The sequence below is a fragment of the Sus scrofa genome, chromosome 16, assembly GCF_000003025.6.
Source record: "Sus scrofa isolate TJ Tabasco breed Duroc chromosome 16, Sscrofa11.1, whole genome shotgun sequence".
NCBI classification, from domain to species: Eukaryota; Metazoa; Chordata; class Mammalia; order Artiodactyla; family Suidae; genus Sus; species Sus scrofa.
The window spans coordinates 33,267,878-33,288,543 of NC_010458.4; the positions used below are offsets into that span (position 1 = coordinate 33,267,878).

Sequence of the window (20,666 nt, forward strand, 5' to 3'; positions counted from 1 at the left end):
GCTCGGATCCCGCGTTGCTGTGGCTCTGGCGTAGGCCGGGGGCTACAGCTCCAATTAGACCCCTAGCCCAGGAACTCCATATGCTGTGAGATCCGCCCAATAAATAGCAAAAAGACAAAAAAAATTTTTTTAAATAAAAAAGAAAAAAATTAAAAAATTAAAAGCAGTTATAGTCTTGTCATTTTATGATCAGCATGGTATTATTTCACATAATTATTAATGCTTCCAGGAATAAAATAATGTGTATAACGGGGATTCCTAAGCATATCTATGAATAACTTTGCAAATATTTACGAAGAACACATTTACGCTCATGGAAATATATAACCCTATTTTCTTATATGTAAACAACAGTTATTCGTATTTAACTGGAACACTCCATTACTCAGCAATCTGTATAAAGTGTGTGTTGTACCACGAAAAAATACATACACATACGTATATCTTTATCTAATATAAATACTTGGAGAGCAAAGTGTAACACATTAAACTCAGAGCCTTTTTTTAAAAGGACATTTAAGAGGGAAAAACTGTTTTTCTATGTATTTACTAAATAAGTTGATAAATGAACCAACATCTTATAAAGGGGTCAACATAAAGAGCTAACAAAAGATGAAAAAGGTAAGCTATATATGTGCATTTGTGGTCTGTATTTGTGTTATATACATGTTTTTCCTAAATAATTTTTTCTTTCTGTTTTTTTTTAACTTAAAAGCAATAAAGATAAAGGGAAAGAAGGGCTAAATCCCAGGCTGATTTGATATCCAACATGATAGTACTTTCCTGCACTAAATGGAAGTGATCCTTAGATGGAACAATCCTTTCTTTGTGAAGCAAATGGAACATGAGACTAGCAACTGAAAACTTCAGTTCACCTTCACCTGAGTTTTCTTACATCTGCTAGCTGAATACACACATATGATATGATTATAGAGAGACAAAGGGAAAGACAAAAAAAGCAAACACCAGTCATGTATTGAAAGCATTCCTCATGCCAAGTACAGCAAACCTTATACCATGGCTTATGAAGAAGGAGATTCTGTGAGGAAACTGATTTTAATTCAATTTCTTAAAATTAATTGGAACCTTTAACATAGGATGTTAAACTGATATAGAACCTGAGGCAAATTTCTAATATATCATGATCACATTTTCATGAACAAAGATTTCAAAATTGTAAAATGCCACGCACCATAACACAAGTTGTCCTTTCTGAATAAAAACAATGTGAAGTGATAATCACTCTTTTTCTTTCCTACACCGCAGGCAGGTCTTTTGTTTGTTTTGATAATTACAAAATCTGACCACATCAGTGAGAAAGCCATTTCCCAAGGATAGATGGACAAGAATGAATTTTGAATATTTTAAGCTAACTGGTATCATCTTACAAGCGTGATTAATTTCTGGGAATATTTTACTTTCCATAAAAACCAGGATAATGTACATCTTCTTGGCACTTTTTCCTTAGAAACAGTTACAGAATTTTTGCAACGTAGGTCTTATTATTTCCTAACGTCCCTCTTTGGTAGGAATATTAGAAATACTATTTTCCTATGATGTATCAAGATCTATCAATAAGCAGAGCACTTGACAGGATAATTTCCAAAAACAAACAGAAAAAACACAAATGAACAAATTTTCAATGCCAGGGTTATAGCCGTTTATCATAATTTCCTATCTTAAATAATTTCCTTACAATTTTTATTAGTCCCTGACTTATGCTGAATTTTTAGATTAACAATCTTGTTCCAGATTGCTTGGCACATAGTAAGTGCTCAATAAGTGATTTCAGATAAATAAATGAAAAACGTCATAGTAAAAATCAAAGTGTACCTAATAATGTCACATAGCAACAGTAAAACTTTCACTTTAACATTCTGAATCTGACATTCAAGTGGGCAAAAGGAAATTTCCTTGACAGTCTATAAGTAAACTTCCTTACAGAGACTGAGATGGCAAGAATATGAGTATAGCTGAAACCTACCATCACACGTGTTGCCTCAGTCATTATGTCATTATTTTGGAAGAGCACCTATTCCTAAAGAACAAGGGAGTCACGAATGAATAAGCCATCTTAGGAGAAAGGACTTGGCACTTAAGGGTTTTGACAAACATGTGAACTACATTACCTGAATTACCATAAAGAAACTTCCATGAAAAAAACATCTTATATGGTTCTTAGTGACAGATCTCTCTTATGACTGGATGCAAAGTTTTCCTAAGACAATAAACCGTATAAACCATAGCTCTGGAAGGCACAGAAATGATACTAAGTCTAAGGTTTTCTTTCTGGATACATAAGATAACCTCATTTGTGACTAAAGTGTATTTTGTTATTATTCTTCCTTTAGAATTCATTTCAAATGAGTGGGTTTGGGGTGTTAAAAAAAAATCACTTAAGTGCCTTTGGCTTTGCTTTGAACAGGGGAGAATGGGAAAAGAAAACGTGTCCCCAGTATTTACAGACAGCAGGACTGTGTTCAAAGTCAATATGGGAGTTCCCTCATCGCTAAGCAGTAACGAACCCAACCAGGATCCAGGGGGACTCGGGTTTGATCCGGTCCCAGTCCAGTGGGTTAAGGATCCAGAGTTGCCATGAGCTGAGATGTAGGTCGCAGACATGGCTCAGATCTGATGTTGCTGTGGTGTAAGCCAGCGGCTACAGCTCCAATTCAACCCTTAGCCTGGGAACCTCCACATGCCATGGGTGTGCCCCCCCCAAAAAAAAGCAAAAAAAAAAGTCAATATGATCAAAACCTTGTCAAAAAAAATAAGCAATCGAACTGTGGGCTCTAGAAAATTTTTGAAAAAAACCGCATCTCATCTTGTCTTAACCAGTTGAAGGCAACTGTGAATGGTGAGATTCCTTCATATATTAATTACTTAAACTACCTTAATGAAATTCAGGTGTAATCCCTGAGGCACTGAGCCCAGCACAGATAACTAAACTGCAGAATATGGTATTTGCCAAAAGGGAATTAATTAAGAGAGGTCTACTATGAATACCAACAACTCTAAATTCACTATTTACTGAACAGCAGAAACACGGAAGGCTAAACTAGAATTTTAAATGATAAAATCATGGAATCCTGTCAACTACAAAAGCATGGCCCATCATTTGGTTGGATGACATTTTGTTTCACTTTTACTTTTACCATTTTCATCTATACTTGTACCAACTGCCATCTGCAGCAAAAGAGGCAAGTTTTCTTATCCCCTTCCCTTCTCAACATTCTACAGGACCTACTTCTTAAAGCACCATATACTAGGACCTTAGGTCAAACAAGAACCATCCCCTGCATATTGGATTGAACATTTTGAGAAGAGAAGTAGTCATCATTAATATGAATATTAAAGTATGCACATTCCAATAACAACCAGTGAGTAATAACCAGTGTATCTGTTTTGGAGGAGCAGCAATCATTTCTATGAATGATAATGAATTGTTCCAAATTTCCTAACTGTCTTCAGTCAAAAATTAAATTATTTGCAACCTAGCTTATAGATACATGCATTATAATTTCCAGTTTTTTTTCTAACACTAAGTCCCATGAGAACTCCAGTGTTTCAAAACCTCCTTCACTAATTTGGGTATGTTTCTCTTTTCTCATTCAAAATTCTTTTTTTCTTTGTCTTTTTAGGGCCGCACCCCTGGAATATGGAGATTCCCAAACTAGGAGTCAAATTGGAGCTGTAGCTGCTGGCCTACGCCACAGCCACGCCAGATCTGAGCCATGTCTGAGTCCTACACCACAGCTCACAGCAATGCCAGATCCTTAACCCACTGAGCAAGGCCAGGGACTGAACCTGCATCCTCATAGGTATCAGTCAGGTTCATTTCTGCTGAGCCACGATGGGAACAACCTCATTCAAAATTTACCACTTCAACTCACCCTCATGAGACTGGACTAGGTCAAGAGGCCTCTTCTTTTCAGTGAATTAAATAAATAAATAAATAGCAATTAAAGACATCAATATTTTCCAAGATCCTAATAAATCATTAGTTTCTTTCTTCAGATATTTACCAACACATCAAACTGATTTTTACTATTCAGTCTCCCCCACACTGAATTGGCGCTTAATCCATTGAAAGCAGAGAGCAGGACTGAATGTCTCTCTCTGGATACAGGAATGTTCTCAGTGAGAATTACTAAGAATTTATAGGTATGGAGTAGGCTGCAGCAAATAGTTATTGTAGAATGGAGGTCCTCAAGCCAGACTGTCTGGGTTTAAGTCCTGGCTTTGTCTCTTGCTTGCTTTATAACCTTGGGCAACTTCCTGAAGGAATTTTCTCCTTTATAAAATGGGCATAATAATAGTAACTAGTTCATTGGGTTGTCAGGATTAAATGAGATCATGTTCGTTAAGAGGCTGGCACAAGGCCTGGAAAATAGTAAATTTACAGAAATAGTTACCACTACTACGATTATCTAGAGAAACATGCCGGAGAGGAGTCACCATCCAGCTCTCAAAGAGCTCACAGTCTCATTTCGGAAGTGCGGAGGGCCCCATCCTCCAGAAACACGAGTTGACATCTTAAGCACAGACAACTTACGTGTAATAAACGTACACGGGATGTTTATAGCACACATTCAGTGAAATGATATGCGGAATGGAACGTTCATATTTAATAGATTTTGGAAAATGAAGGCCAACCCTGGAAAACCACTTCCATGCAGCAAAGAAAACCAAAGAAGCAGGTATGTATCAAACACATAAGGGCGTCAGCCCAGTTGTTTTTGAGGGGGTAACATTTTTAAAAGTAAAATAAAAGGTTGTGCACTGGCCCAGCGACACAACATATTATCACCTACTATTACTATCATTCCTTAAAAGAAAGGACATTAACAAAACTTTGGGAGAAGACAAACTCAGAATAAGGAACAGTTTTTTTTTTTTTAATCTTGAAATCATTAAATAGAACGATGTGATAGGGATAGACTGATGCATCAAGGAAGCTACCTGAGAGTTGAAGCCAGACACACAAACATCTGGGGACAGACAATTCCAAGAACTGTCAGCAAGTCGAAAGGTCCTGAGGCAGCAATGAGCTTGACTTCTGTGAAGAACAGAGAGGGAACCAGTGTGATAGGAAAAAAAAAGATAGACACACAGCAGTAGTAAGATTATATAAAACAATACAGGACATGGTAAGGATTTTGGATTTGACTCTTGGGATGAGAGTAAGTCTTGAGATGAGCTTAAGCAGGGATGTGACATGATTTCAAGACAAGAATTATCAGTAGAAGGATAATCTCTTACCTGGGTAAAAATGTAAACACTAAAATGGAGGTAAAATCAATTCTAACATTTAAAACACATTAAGTGGTTGAAAGTGCCATTCAAGGTAATGGGAAAACTGGGAAGTAACTATAAAACAATTAGGATGATTTGGGACATGTTAAATTTAAGAATTGTGTGGCATAAAAGAGGAGCCACCTGGAAACTAAGCCGAGTGCAAGTGGTGGCTACAGAGAGACAGCTGCAACCTATAGTTGGGGAAGCTACCACAAACATGGTGTGTGATGGGATGAACTCCTGGAAACAAGAAGTGCAGAATCAGCTACCCCAGAGCATGGACTACAGTAGGAAAACATGGTCAATCTTAAGCTAACAAAGGTTTAAACTTTATTATTGAGGTACTCATAATGAGAAAAAAGCTTTGTAACACAAAGAATTTTCCAATAATCAGAGCCACTTACTGAAACAGACATTTAAGACTATCTAGGCTAAAATTAATGTCTGTGAGTGACTCTTATGTACCACTTGGGAAAGATAACCCCATGCTCACACCATTAAAGTAACGCCATCCAATTCCTGGAACTGCTGGCTCAAATGTCATCTTGGCCGTTCATTCAAAGTACATGAATAGACGACATTCTATTTCATGATGGGAAGATCTGGGATGGGGTCTTAGAGAAAACATTTAAGTTTTATCTTGGGCAGAAACATTATAGATAGAACGCATAGCATTTGTGAGAAAGGATTGCCCTTCTATCCTAGATAACACTTGTCAAGCTCTTCAGGCCACGTTCTGGGGGAACACACCTTGTGAGTTGTTACTTTGGTGAAATTATTCATTCAAGAAAGTTATTTTATGAAAAGTTTATTCAGAGCTGCATCATTTAAAAACCCATCTGAATGCTCGATTCCCTCACAAAACAAATTCCAAAATATAACACCATACAGGGACACAGTGGCCGACATGCTCATGTTCCACATTTGTCTAAGAAACAGCAGTCCTTCCCTTTAGACTTTGCAAAAGGCAGAAACCAAATGCATTTTTCCCATTACTTAGCCACAACACACACATTAAATTTGCACCACCAATGACCAAGTTTGGGTTAGTCATATTGGAAGGGACAAAGAAGTTTGGAAAATCTGTGAAACACCCAACTTCTAAGGAAAATATATGCATCAAAGTCCCAATAATTTATCATGTATGGTAATGTAACACATGGTTGGCATTACTGAAGACGAGAGGTCTTTCTACTTGTTAATGGGAAAGACATTTTCCACATCATACTGATTTTACATAGCTACGATTCTAGAATCCACTACTATTTCTCAAGTCTGGGGATTGAGCGCATGAGGGCTAAAGCAGTCCTCAGAAGGTGAGGAATTTAAAAGATTATTTTTTCTGGTTTTTAAATATTTCTTAGGTCTTATGAAACATGTTTATTCCTTATTTCTTTTGATATCTATACTGAGGGCATGTGAAGCGCCTGGTACAATGATGATTAAAAAAAAAGAAAAGTAAAACAACTGATACACAACAAAAGAATTTCTAACAGTGTAAATAAGAGGGTAGGATGAAAGCAGAAAATGCTTAAATTTGGGAATAATTACTGTCTCACAAAAATCAAAGGGATATGCATATTTGTTATTACTTTAATTGTATATAATGAGCTATTAATATTCCTGGCTTTTTAAATTAAAAAACTTTTTTTTTTGTCTTTTTAGGGCTGAACCCATGGCATATGGAAGTTCTCAGGTTGGGGGTCGAATCAAAGCTGCAGCTGCTGGCCTACACCACAGCCACAGCAACGTGGGATCAGAGCCTCATCTGTAACCTACACCACAGCTCACTGCAATGCTAGATCCTTAACCCACTGAGCAAGGCCAGGGATCAAACCTGCATCCTCATGGATACTAGTCAGGTTCCTTTCCGTTGTGCCACACTGGGATCTCCTCAAATTCCCAACTTTTAAAGTAAACTAGAATTAAACTGAAAGTTGCAGTTCCTAACATTTTCTGGGTGGTCAATAATATTTTCAATTCTTTTTTTTTTTTAACTGGTTTTTATTCACTGGGTTGATTAGCCAGCTTGAAATGAAACTTTTGGTTAATGTTTTGATAGCCTGATTTGGATTCAGGTAGATGAGCCTGCACAGGTGCACATATGCATGTGCTTTTTCTGCACGTGGAAGTTGGAGTCTATAGCTTTGTCAGGTTAAGAGGTGGTACCAACAGTGAGCAGAAAATATGTGCTTAACAATGGAACATAACTGCCTTGAAATTGTATTAGAAGTGTTGAATATTTCATTAGGGAAATACCTTAGAAATAATAGTGTAGAACGGCATCTTAGTTAAGACATTATTCTAGTTTTATTGAGAAATAATAGCTTTGTGGTCTGTCTTTGGTTGTCTTGCCATTACTATCCCCGAGCATGTGGAAAAAAGGAGGGAAGGTGGAATCAGTGTTTTGTTAATTATAAAGATGCCCTTGTTGTTTTCACTAAAATTGTTGGATTAACCCATTTCACTGTGGATTAATTTAACTCCTAGGAGGAGTGTGACAAAAATCAATGCTCTTAGAACTGCCTGTACAGCTCTTTCTAAAATAAATAGGTTACAAAAATAATACCACAGCTAAGGACTTTACCACCTCTAAACCTCAACTACACGAATCTTCACATTGATCCAGACCAAGAGAGAACAAATATTAAACCATTTAGCATCACTCCCTTCTACTACTATGAATAAATACATTCAAACCAAGGCTCTTTGTTAAAATAAAAGGATGTCAGTACACCATAGGCAGGTATAACAAATTTCTAAAGTAAAACACAATTTTGTGGGTCTGAAAAGACACAATCTTATAAAAATCAATTCATAAAGAAATGAACTTTTTGAATGACTCAACCTAAGTACTAAAATCCTAACAAGTCAAAACACATGCATTCCTGAAAAGAAAACAACTTGTAGCCTGCGACATAGGTTAGATATGTACACCAAATGAAACAGGATAAGTAATAAACAAACAAAACCCCACCAAAAAACCAAACTTCAATTTATTTAATTTTTTTTAAAGTTCTGAGACATGTTAAATCACACTCTCCCAGGTTATAAGTAAGCCCTTTTGATAACTTTATAAAATCAGTTCACAGTTTTGTTAAATTTGCAACGGTAAAACATTAAGAATTCAATCCCAGATGAGTATTTATGATACCAAATAAAGAAACTGGAGGAAAAACTCTACAGACACTGTAATCAAATTCCCATACAGGATTAATGGATGGCATGTAAGCCAAAAGATGATTCATTTTATTTTAAAATTAATTACCAAAGTCCTTGATTATTTTAGAATGAATTACATATCCTTATGGTAGGTTTCCTTAGGCAATAGCAAGATTAATTAAATATAACTATGATATATTTGGTCATCAGAAATGTAACAGAAGGGAAAACATGACCCTTTTGAGGAGCAATATACCTGATTTTCTCCAAATCAAGATGAGGTAAATGAAACTTGCTCTCATGTTCTAAACAAAAGAATATCCAGAAACTAGAATACCATTAGTAAATTGCATAGTCGATCTTTAAGAAATATCTCAAAACAAGGGAATGATAAAGCCCACTTTTAAGTATTTGAGAGATGAATATCTGTTCTCAACAAAATTTTTATTTTAGGAAAATCAACTATTTTTTCTGTCAATATGATTTGAATATTTAACAAAGAAAATATAAATCCATTAAACATTGATTTAGGAAAAATGACTTAAAGTTATCTGAAGTCTCTCCACTTACCTATAAAGAGGGAAGAATAAAAATAATACTGATTAGGTATAAGAAAGATTCTGAGAATCAAAGAAAACCATCAAATTACTCGAAATATGCCTTACGTAAGTTACACGTTTTAAAGCGACTATACTTTATTTGTAACATTTTCAAAATTTCAAATGAAATGCAGTGAATAAATCACTTCACTGTCTTACATCTGGCACCAGTTATAATGTCCGAAAACTTTATTTAAAAAAAAAAACAAACCCAAACCTTAGAAGGCATAGTCCACTTCCCACTGCCACATTTCTAGGTATTCCAATACTGACTGAGGCAGACACCCCATTTTTTCCCCACTGTTTACCCCACTCTGAGGGTGCACCAAGAGTAGGATCCTATTTCCTTTCAATCTATACTTTGTGTAAGCTAAGCAAGAAGCCCACGTTAAAACTACAGATTAACATGGCAGATGGGTAAAAGAGCTGGGAGAGGAGTGCTATTTTCAGGCTAATAAACTCAAATTATTTCAGAATCAGAATTTATTATTAAGTTTTAAAATAGTCCGAACAATGTAATAGGCATTTTTCCATGACAAATCTGAATCCCAAAATTAAATGGACTTATTGTTTCATTTCATACAGCAGATGACACATCAAAAATGATTTTAGATGTGGTTTTAAAGATAAATAATTACAGCACATCCCAATAGATTCAAAGATACCAGGTTCAAAGTAACAATTCTTTTCGAAAATGGAAAATTTAAACAAAGGATTCGTCATGTACAAGCAAGAATACATTTTCTTGTTTTGCTTCTTATAATTAAAACTGGAAGTGAAACTGTGGGGAATGTAAACGTATTATCAGTAACTATTTTTGCTTGCCAGGACGTGGTCTACTTATAGGTAATGTCCAATTCTAATATCTTAAATGACACTGTGCCTACTAAACAATAAAAAAGAGATAAATGCAATATTTAAAGTTTTTATCTTTGAAATAAAACACATTCTTTTCCAACTACAAACAGAGTACTCTCACCAAGTACTAAATGCATACTTCTCAAATTCAAAAAATAAAAATTTTTAAAATGTACACATTAAATTTCAAGGAAATGTTTTTGTCCTTACCCTTTCTACTTTTCACTTTTCTATTAAGAATTCACTGAACTTAGAAATATTTCCCAAAGGTTTACATATTTTTTAATGAAGAATGATGACCAATAGGGAAATGTAGTAAATGCTTATATGAATGAAAGGTAGAGAGAAATAATCCATTTTTTTATTCACACAGATTAAGTGGATCTCTCCCTGGATTCTGAAAACAAATCACTGAGTCGAAAAAGCAAAGCTAGAAATAATCTGTGATATCTAATGCCTGCATTCTAATTATCATTAAGCCTTTACCTATTAAGAAAAAATAATATATGCTCTAGAGTATATTTAAAAGATTTTAGCATATTTGACCCGGATATCCTGGTGACCACTTTGAACTTAAGGACAATGGTGGTATTCAACACTGAGATGCTAAAGTACACCTGAATATGGATGATATATAAACCAGCCATAACGGAAAAAATAAAAATCATTAAATTAAAAAAAAGAGGATAGTCACTAAACACTTCATCCATATTTACGTCCATTTCATCTGAATTGTTAGAGTCTCAAACATGTTATATGTGCAACTCAAGGGGACATCATGGCATGCTAACAAACTAAAATAAACCTATGTGTACTCCGATTGCTTTTGGGCAGTAATGCAAACATTTTTAATTTGAGGCTTTCCAAATAGTGCAAATATTATAGGCCTTTCGTCAAGGGATTAAATATTGACCCTAACCCTCAAACTGTTACATGCCTTGGAAATAATTTTTTGTATTGAGTATTAATAATCTATTTTAATCTCAATCAATATCTAGAAATGCAAATCAACTACACTTTATAGATCACTGAATATATATCTAGTAATTAATACTCAGAGATTTTATGGTTGATTACAGTAATAAATATTTTGACAAGAGCAAATATGAGGCTCTCATGTGAATGTAATGAAACCATCATTCCTAAAAATTTTGATTATTTATACCTTACTTAGAGATATTAGGAAATTATACTTTATCCAAAAACATGACCTGCAATAATGACATAATGAAGACATAAGACTTTCCTGGCCTAGTCTGATTCTCTCCAGAGCAGATCTAGTAGTAGTGTAAAAAAAATACAAGGGGATTTTTTTTTTTTTTTTTTTTTTTTTTTTTTTTGCTATTTCTTGGGCCGCTCCCGCGGCATATGGAGGTTCCCAGGCTAGGGGTTGAATCGGAGCTGTAGCCACCGCCCTACGCCAGAGCCACAGCAATGTGGGATCTGAGCCGCGTCTGCAACCTACACCACACCTCACGGCAACGCTGGATCATTAACCCACTGAGCAAGGGCAGGGACGGAACCTGCAACCTCATGGTTCCTAGTCGGATTCGTTAACCACTGCGCCATGACGGGAACTCCGGGATTTTTTTTTTTAAAGTCAAATTTTTTTAAAGTCAGTTTTAGTCAATACTCCTGTAAGAGCCTGGCAAACAATTTCCAAACTGACAACTCAAATGTTCTAAGCTGAAATGAAGTTTATAACAAACTGTTAAAACATACATTATATCCCTGATATAAATACTACCAGGTTCACCAAGCGTCCATCATAATTCAAGTAAAGGGTAGTACAAAGTAATCGGAAAAACACAAACAAAACATCTATAGGCAATTGAATTATTAAACAATGCAGTAAATCAAAATTGAAATTCCATGAATAAGACTTCCACTTTTTCTGTCACACTCCTTGAATTCATATGTGAGACTAGTGATACACCAATATTTATAATTATCACTCTTTGAATTTATTTTATTTTGACACCCTGCAGCATGTATGTGCAAGTACCTGGCCAAAGATCAAACCTGTGCCACAGCAGTGACCTGAGCTGCTGCAGTGATACCACTGGATCTGTAAACTGCTGTGCCACAAGGGGATTCCAATTATCACCCTTTGTTAAACAAATAAATTGGCCTTATTTATATATAAAAAATCATATCAATCACATTAACAGATATTCAATGAGGAACAAGCAGATATGGAGACATTCATTGTCTCTGGAGAAATATTTATCACTGCCCATTCCCCATTTCAAATTATAAATTCATTTGGGAAAAATCAAAGATGCTCTGTGTCACAAAATTAACAGCCTAAGCCTTTTATAATTTCTTTTTTTTTTTTGGCTGCGCCTGAGGCATGTGGAAGTTCCTGGGCCAGGGATCAAACCTGCACCACAGCAGCAATCCCAGCAGCTGCAGTGATGATGCCAGATCCTTAATCTGCTGAGCCACTAGGAATCTCCATCTTTAAGATGTTAGATAGTCCAAATTCTTCATCCATGCCTTATAGTTTCAAAGCATACTCTAAGATGCAATGAATTTCTTAGAGGCCATCATGGAGTCCCACATTTGCTAGAGAGTTCAGAGGAACCTTAGGTCTCTGGGATTCCAGCAATTGTGGTAGGGAAGAGGTGCCAGTCCTCCAATCCTTCCATCCGCACACCCACTCACCCAGGCATCTACTCACCTAAACAAACATACTCAACCTCAGCATTCATCTACCTAAACAGACACACCCAACATTTGCTGTAACCTGTGATAAATGATGGAGAGAGTAAGACAGTCCTAGTGTCTAGGGGTTTAGGCTTTTAAAGCAGCAAAGAAAGATCAGAATGATTAGTAGGTTAAAGATCAGACTAAGAAATGGAAAGAAAAGAAAATTAAAACCACAGTGGAGAAAAAAGTATATATATCCTGTAAGAAATACACTCATTCTTATGTATATTTCCATTATTCAACTCTTGTCTATAGGATTTCAACTGAACATAATATAAAATGATGTGTAAAAAAAAAAAGGATATGATCACTTTAGGAAAACTGTTCTTTTGTCTTTTAGAGGTAAATAAGTAAATATAGTTAGAAATGGATATGAATTTACTTAAAAATACTGTAACTTTTACATTTCAATATTCACAAGGTGACTTTACACTGGAGATAAAACTACAATAAACTATGCATGCAAAATTATGGGATTATGTGGTTGAAATTGTATCCCATTTATCCCAATTCAAACAAGAAATAGAGATCATTTAAAGTAGATATTCAACTCATTGACCAAACATCAGCTTTAGTCCTCTTTGTATTTATTCTCCTGTGATTCACAGAAGGGTTTTACCCAAACTTCAAATTTTATTTTTCAATATTTCCTTTTTTTGTCTTTTTTTTTTTTTGCCATTTCTTGGGCCGCTCCCTCGGCATATGGAGGTTCCCAGGCTAGGGGTCCGATTGGAGCTGCAGCCACTGCCCTACACCACAGCCACAGCAACACAGGATCTGAGCCGAATCTGCAACCTACACCACAGCTCACGGCAACGCCAGATCCTTAACGCACTAAGCAAGGCCAGTGATCGAACCAGCAACCTCGTGGTTCCTAGTTGGATTTGTTACCCACTGAGCCACGACGGGGGAACTCCAATTTTTCAATATTTCTTATCTTTAAATCTTATCATGGATTAAAATCTTATTTAGGCTTGTCTAGCACTAAAGGTACATTTTTCCTGGCTTAAGGGCATTATGTAGATATTAATCATGTTTTAAAAGTGGCCAAGGGCATATCATAAAATACTCCATCCTTCTCTTTTGTCTTTTTTTGCTATTTCTTTGGGCCGCTCCCACAGCTTATGGAGGGTCCCAGGCTAGGGGTCGAATCGGAGCTATAGCCACCGGCCTACGCCAGAGCCACAGCAATGTGGGATCTGAGCCGCGTCTGCAACCTACACCACAGCTCACGGCAACGCTGGATCGTTAACCCACTGAGCAAGGGCAGGGACCGAACCCGCAACCTCATGGTTCCTAGTCGGATTCGTTAACCACTGCGCCATGACGGGAACTCCCCATCCTTCTCTTAATGAAAGAAAGTTCATATTTAAACAGATGAAACACGCCTAAAGTTCCCATGAGATGAGAAAAATCAAGTATCAGGTCTCTCAATATAAGAGTGACAATAGGTTCTTGATCACACAGCTATAATTTTCAGAGTACTTAACAATTTTTGTCAGAGAATCCTATTTTTCTTTGTTTTATAATGAAAAAACTGAAGCTAAAAGCTTGGATTCTATGTCCAAAGTTCCCACAAAGCATGAAGAAGACATGAGAAACAGTATCTGAATACAACTAGTCACAGCAGAGCTGGTGACTGTATCTGTACCGTTTTATAAATCTTCAGAGCCAAGTGCTTTTCTACCACATCCAACAGAATTTCAGTGTTATTACTCCATAAACTATCTGTAAAGGACACAATCTCTCTTCTAAAAGTGTGTGGATGCCACCAATCTAATAAAAAGGGGGAGGGTCTTGTCTAAATCACCCTGGGAAATTGCTCAGTTTTATAAAATGCACCAGAATGTGACTGTCAACTAGCGTTGTGCTCCCAGCATGCAGAGGGCTAATAGTAAGGATCTGTGTTTGTTTTCACTCTGTGACTCCTATTGTCTGAGCCAGATTCTCCTTAGGACCTTATTTGATTCCGATTACTGCAACATCACTGCCAGAAAACGCAGAGCAGACTTGGTCACTCCTTTGTTGAAGTCAGCCAAGAGAATATTCTGTTGGAGAAAGTGACATTTGCCTCAAAGGCTTAGAAGCCAAGGGAAAAACTGAGACACACACAAGACAAAAATATATAAACCAATTAGCCTAGCCTCTCAGGAAAATCATCTTCACTCTCATCAGATTGTGTATTATCTGGCAATATAAATTGAAAATCTATTTATAGAGCAGTCAGGCTAAATGTTTCATTGCTAAAACAGAAGTAGTAAGGGTCATAGAATGCAAAATCCTAGGAAACACATTTTTTTCCTGAGGCCATTTAATATGCTTTTGATACAGATTACTTTCTTGTCAATGGTTCTTTTGTCTTTCTTAAAGCTACATCTGCACAACAACGAGGTCACCTTGAATTTCAAGTACAACATTGCCTATAAATTTAATTTAACATCATGTTACCCATAATTACCATGAACAGGAGGCAGATGTGACCCTTACTGTCAAGCTCCAGAGCCTGAGGACAGGATGGGCTAATAGACTCACTAGAGGATACAGGGTCTGTGTTGACCACAAGTCTGTATGAACAACAATATGACTTGGCTGTTAAAATATTATTGCAATCGTATGCTTCTTCCCATTCGTTGTACTCTACACTGTTTAACCCACCTTGGAAGAATTTATTTCAGCTCTGGATTCCCTATTTTAACAGTTCACAGTTAGAATCCAGAGCATTTACAGAGGGCAACCCAGATGGCAACAGGTCAGAAATGTATGTCTCATGAACTCTGAGTGGTTTGCTTGGAGAAGAAAAGGCAAGTAAGGACTTGAGGACTATGTATAAATATCCAAAGACTATCTGATAAAATCCCTCAACAGATTTGCTCCAGATGGAAATTAAAGGAAGGTTTTTTTGGTTGGTTTGTTTTTCTGGTTTTAAATGCAATTAGGGCTACCAAGAAAGAATGGGATTCTTCCCAATATGGCATGCTTCATGTCACATAAATGTTCTAGGTTATGTAATGGCCTAATAATCATTTGTCAGTTGCATTGTAGCTGAATTAGTGCAGGTGGAAAGTCCCTTTTAAATCTAAGATTCTGTGATTATAGGTCACGCAATTTTGCAGAGAAAGCCAAAGCCAAAACTTGGATCTACACAGATTAGTTCTTTCACTTTCATTAACTTCTGGACTTCTGGAACACCCAACTAACAGCTCTCTCCTCTGGTCTCTCTTTGCTGACCTTCTTCACAGTGTATCCAGGGCTCTCTTTCTAATGGACTTGATGGTATTCACTTGCTTAAAAATGTTTTGTGACATCTAAGCCTCAGAGGACAAAGCTCAAGCTGTCTAAAGCGACATATTCTGGCCTCCAGCCCTTGTCTTCATGGTCTCCTGCCACACTTTCCTTCCTTCCCCGAGTGTCCCCAGTGCCACCATGGGGGGAGGGAGTGGGTCACTGGACTAGCAGCTGTGACTCCAGGCCTTCCTCCCTGCTTCCAAAAGGCAGTTTTGCTTTGATCGCTTTTCCATGTGGAATTCAGTGGATAGACGGTCTCATTTAATTTAATTTAATTTATTTATTTTGCTCTTTAGGGCTGTACCCACGGCATATAGAGGTTCCCAGGCTAAGGGTCCAATCAGAGTTACAGCTGTTGACCTACGCCAGAGCCACAGCAATGCAGGATCCAAGCTGCGTCTGCAACCTACACCACAGCTCACGGCAACACCAGATCCTTAACCCACTGAGCAAAGTCAGGGATCAAACGTGCATCCTCATGGATGCCAGTCAGATTTGCTTCCACTGAGCCACGATGCCAACTCCCTCTTCAAGTACTTTATGCCTTCTAAAATTTTGCACGAGCCCAGCCTGTCTTTCTCATATACAATGAGATCCCCAGAGCCAGCTGTTTGTCTCACTGGTCTTTACACCACCACAGTTGCCACAGATAAAATTCAACAAAGGTTTGAGTAAACGATAGTCCCTGCTTTTCAACTGGTAATCTATGAAATTCTAGATTCTGTTCAACACTGAAGACAATTCTGTAATAGTAACCATATTAATACTGTCTCTACATTTTTGAGCAACATTTTTCATAAACCTTGAATCAGAAATACGAGTTAGTGATCAAGAGAGGTAAGAGATCATTTAGGAAATGATCTCCATGGACAAGATGATAGAAATCATGGAAATACGGAGTTCACCAATTAGACTGGCCTGTCCAAAAGGCTTTTCTTCAGTTCCAGCATGGAGATTTCTATTTCTTTAGAAATTAAGACTACATTTTTAGTATAAAGGAACGGAACATTTACCACCATGGGTTAGGTACTGTTAGACATACTGCATTATTATCTTATTTAATATGATATTGCAAATAAGGTTGGCCTATTATTTCTACTTTATACACAATGACTATGAAATCTGGAAATGTTAAAATCATTGTCTCTCAGTAACCTTAAATTCTGTATTAGCCCTCTCTTACACCTTGACAGCTGGTTCACTCACTCATTTATACATTCATTCATCTTATTTACTAATTTATTCAGGAAATATATTAAACATGTCATCTATACCTTTAACAAATGAAAGTTTCCTGCAAGTATGTGACCTGGATAGAACCGAAAACCTGCAATTTCCAATCCAAGCTGCTTTGATTGTGAATTTAGAAACAGGTCATTTTAAATCAGGTTACATTTTGAATTCAAAGAGAATAAAGATACAATTTTTAGAGAAAAAATATTCTATCCCTATCTGATATACTGTAGTGTTACATTTTAAAATATGAGTCTACATCTTTTTAGTAAAATGTTAGCATTAAGTTTTAAAATCTACGCAAAAATTAGTTAATATCACATAAAACATTTGACAATTTCATATTTCTGTTCTTTTTAATTTGACATAACTTCATTTTAAACTACTTTTAACAAGTTTAAGGCAATTTTGGATTTAAATGTCCTTTTTGGTTTTGTTTGTTTTAAAATGTGCCTTTCTGGCCAAGATTTTGGTAAGCCAAATTTCAGACTAAGAAGACACTTGAGAAGTTTCCTCAATAATTCAGAATGATTGCAGTAAACCCAGTTATATCACTACTTGTTAGCTCAAGGATTTGGCCATTCTACAAGTTACATCTTGTTCCTGGAAACGTAACCGCTAGAACAAGCAAAAGCCTGGTTCACTATAGCATGCTTACATTGATTACGGTATTCCTACCCCCGATACCAGCATTATAACGTGGTTCCCTGGACAAAAAAAAACAAAACCCATGAAGCAGATCTTTAATAACTGGGCACTACAGCTACTTGACAAAGCTGACTGCTAGAAAATTTAGTCTGGAAAATCATTGGGCCTAGGAACCATACCCTCTACATAACTTTTATCTAAATTTGTTAAGCCAAACTTTTAAATTCTCCTCAGCTTTCTAGTTCTGTATCCTATTTTATTCATTTAGTACAAACGTATGATTAGGTACAACCTAAAGGCAATTTTATTATATGTCAAGTAGAGATCATTTACCTTAGATTAAGTAAGTCAAGAACCAAAAAACACAAACAAAAACAAACAAACAAAAAAACCAAAAACAACTACCTTCCCTTGGTTACTACTTCAGTTTTGGCTAGGGCTAGGGATCGAACCTGCATCCTGGCACTGCAGAGACGCCACCAATCCTGTTGCACCATAGGGGAACTTCCATTTCAGTCTTTAGGTCATACAAGTAGTGTAGAGCTGAGTGGAGTTTGCCCAGGTTGTGCGTTCAGAAACTCTCCTCTGTATCTGCCTCCCAGTCAAAAATAGACAATGAATTTTAGTCTATTGCTCTGTGTAATTTCTCACTGGCATACAAAGAGCCAACTCACTTGAAGGAAACACTAAAAACAGAATAAAAGAAGAATCGCCTTCTGAGGCCCAAACAATTTCTATAGTTCTTTCTACCTTCCCGGAATGGCACTTCCTGCATTACTTCTGACCAACTTCTCTCCTCATGCAAGGGTGCTTTTTAGAATAAGCTTCCAACTGTAATAAAAAGAATGGCATGAAATATCTGAATTTTCGCATAATTCACGGTTTCCATGGGAAATGGGAATAAATAGATTTATAAAGAAAAAACACTGACTAACCCCAATGCTCTTTTGAGTCACTATTAGGTAGTAAGCCCCATGAGGGACAAAAGGAATAAAAGTAGTTACTGTCCACAAGGAACATACAATTAGATGCCAATTACAATGAGAGAGTTTCACCATAAAAAATAATGCAAAATGCATGTAGCAGTTTGAGTGAAAAACAGAGAAGATCTAGGCATTATAAATTTATCACCAGATTAAAGACACAGGCATCAGAGTGGCCCAGGAATTTGGAGAAGGAAATGATCATTTTAGAATGCTTAGTCAAAAAAAGTTCTAAGAGAGAGGATTGATTTCACTGAGTTGTAAAGAAGGGGCTAAATTTAGATAGATGGAGGAGTTCCTGTCGTGGCTTAGTGGTTAACGAATCTGACTAGGAACCATGAGGTTGCGGGTTCGATCTCTGGCCTCGCTCAGAGGGTTAAGGATCCGGCGAGCTGTGGTGTATGCCGCAGATGTGGCTCAGACCCCGCGTTGCTGTGGCTGTGGCATAGGCCAGCGGCTACAGCTCCAATTAGACCCCTAGCCTGGGAACCTCCGTATGCCTCAGCTGCGGCCCTAGAAAAGACAAAAAAATAAATAAATTTAGATAGATGGACCAAGGGCAGGAGGAAAATAGCAGGTAAGCCTGTTTGGGTGCAACAGTGTTTGGCAAGGAGCGTTGCCGGGGGAGGGATACATAGCAGGCCTCCCAGCTGTGGAGGCCTGGACAGGCACTGGGGAGCCTGGACCTTCTTGGGGAGCACTTGCCATGCCTCAGGTCTACATCAAATGCTTTACATTTCCATGATCATGTTTTAGTCTCTCAGTAACCCAGAGAACTAGTATTTTGATCAAGTGGCTCACAGAGTCGAAGAGACCTGCTCATTAGCAAAGGAGCCAAAACCTCAGACTCTGACTTCCAAAGTCAATGCTCTTGCCAGTGAGGACCATGGGGATTTTTGGAGTAAGGAGTGATATGAACAATTTAGTATTACAAAGTATAGCCTGGCCATACGGTGCTGAGGGACGGCATTAAACAGAACTGGCCAGAGGTAGTGTCACAAAAGGTTCAGAGATATACAGGAGTTGGATTCGTTCACATAACTGTGAAAGAGAACACTGGGGGATTGACTACTACCAGTCTGGCAAAATTAATAAGTCAGTATCTCAGTCATGTTTCTCTTCATGTGCTAACCTCCTCTCCTGCTGTATGCTGAATGTCTTCCTGAGCTGGAGGCAGTGGAGGAAGGAAGGAGAAGGGAGCAAGCAGTTTAGCCGCAAATGAGAAGGTAAAGATGCCAGCGTCTTGGAAAAATTTTCAAGCAAGATTTTTTTTTTTTTTTTTTATGGCCACACCCAGGGCATATGAAGTTCCCTGGTCAGGGATATAAACTGAGCCACAGGTGCTACCCACACTACAGCTGCAGTAACATTAGATTCTTTAATCCATCGTGCTGGCCAGGGATTGAACGCCATGCCTCCCTAGCAACCCGAGCTGCTGCAGTAGGATTTTTAACCACTGTACCATGTCGGGAACTCCTCAGGAAAGGATTCTGATTGGCCATCTCTGTGGCCAGCAGGCAGAGTAATGAAACTGACAGAACAACAGAATTTGTAAAGATTGTGGAGGGGGTAGCACCCCAAAAGAATACAGGATACTGTTCTCAGAAAATACTGAAGAAGAGTTGCTGGAAAGACACCATTCTATAGTCAGTAAATACCGAAGACAAACTAGATCATCAAGAGAGAATAAGGTTTCCCGTGACGGAACAGCGCAGAAATGGCATGGATCATGCATTTAACTATGTTATCCTGAGTTAATTCATTACCATATAATTGAGTCTGCATTTCTATTTGCAAAGTATGTTAAAGTCACCTAAGTATTACTCTTCATTCTAATGCTATGATGATTTCCAAATTTATCCTACATCTTTCTCCACTAGCTCACATG

The 20,666-nt window shown here is 37.3% G+C and overlaps 1 protein-coding gene across 7 annotated transcripts in view; it reads right to left on the reverse strand.

Moving 5' to 3' along the window:
• ARL15 (ADP ribosylation factor like GTPase 15) overlaps positions 1 to 20,666 on the reverse strand; it is a 452,958-nt gene that overhangs the window by 145,287 nt on the left and 287,005 nt on the right. Inside the window, exon 5 of one of the 7 annotated variants that reach the window (XR_002339550.1) lies at positions 4,963 to 5,059. The exons of 5 other annotated variants lie outside the window; for them this stretch is intronic. Coding sequence is in view for 1 of the 2 variants with exons in the window: in XM_021076686.1 (XP_020932345.1) it covers positions 5,018 to 5,059 (42 nt within the window). In the remaining variant the exon portion in view is untranslated. Of the gene's footprint in view, positions 1 to 45; positions 5,060 to 20,666 lie in introns of those variants that run through there. One more of the 7 variants, XM_021076686.1, reaches the window with a different exon arrangement.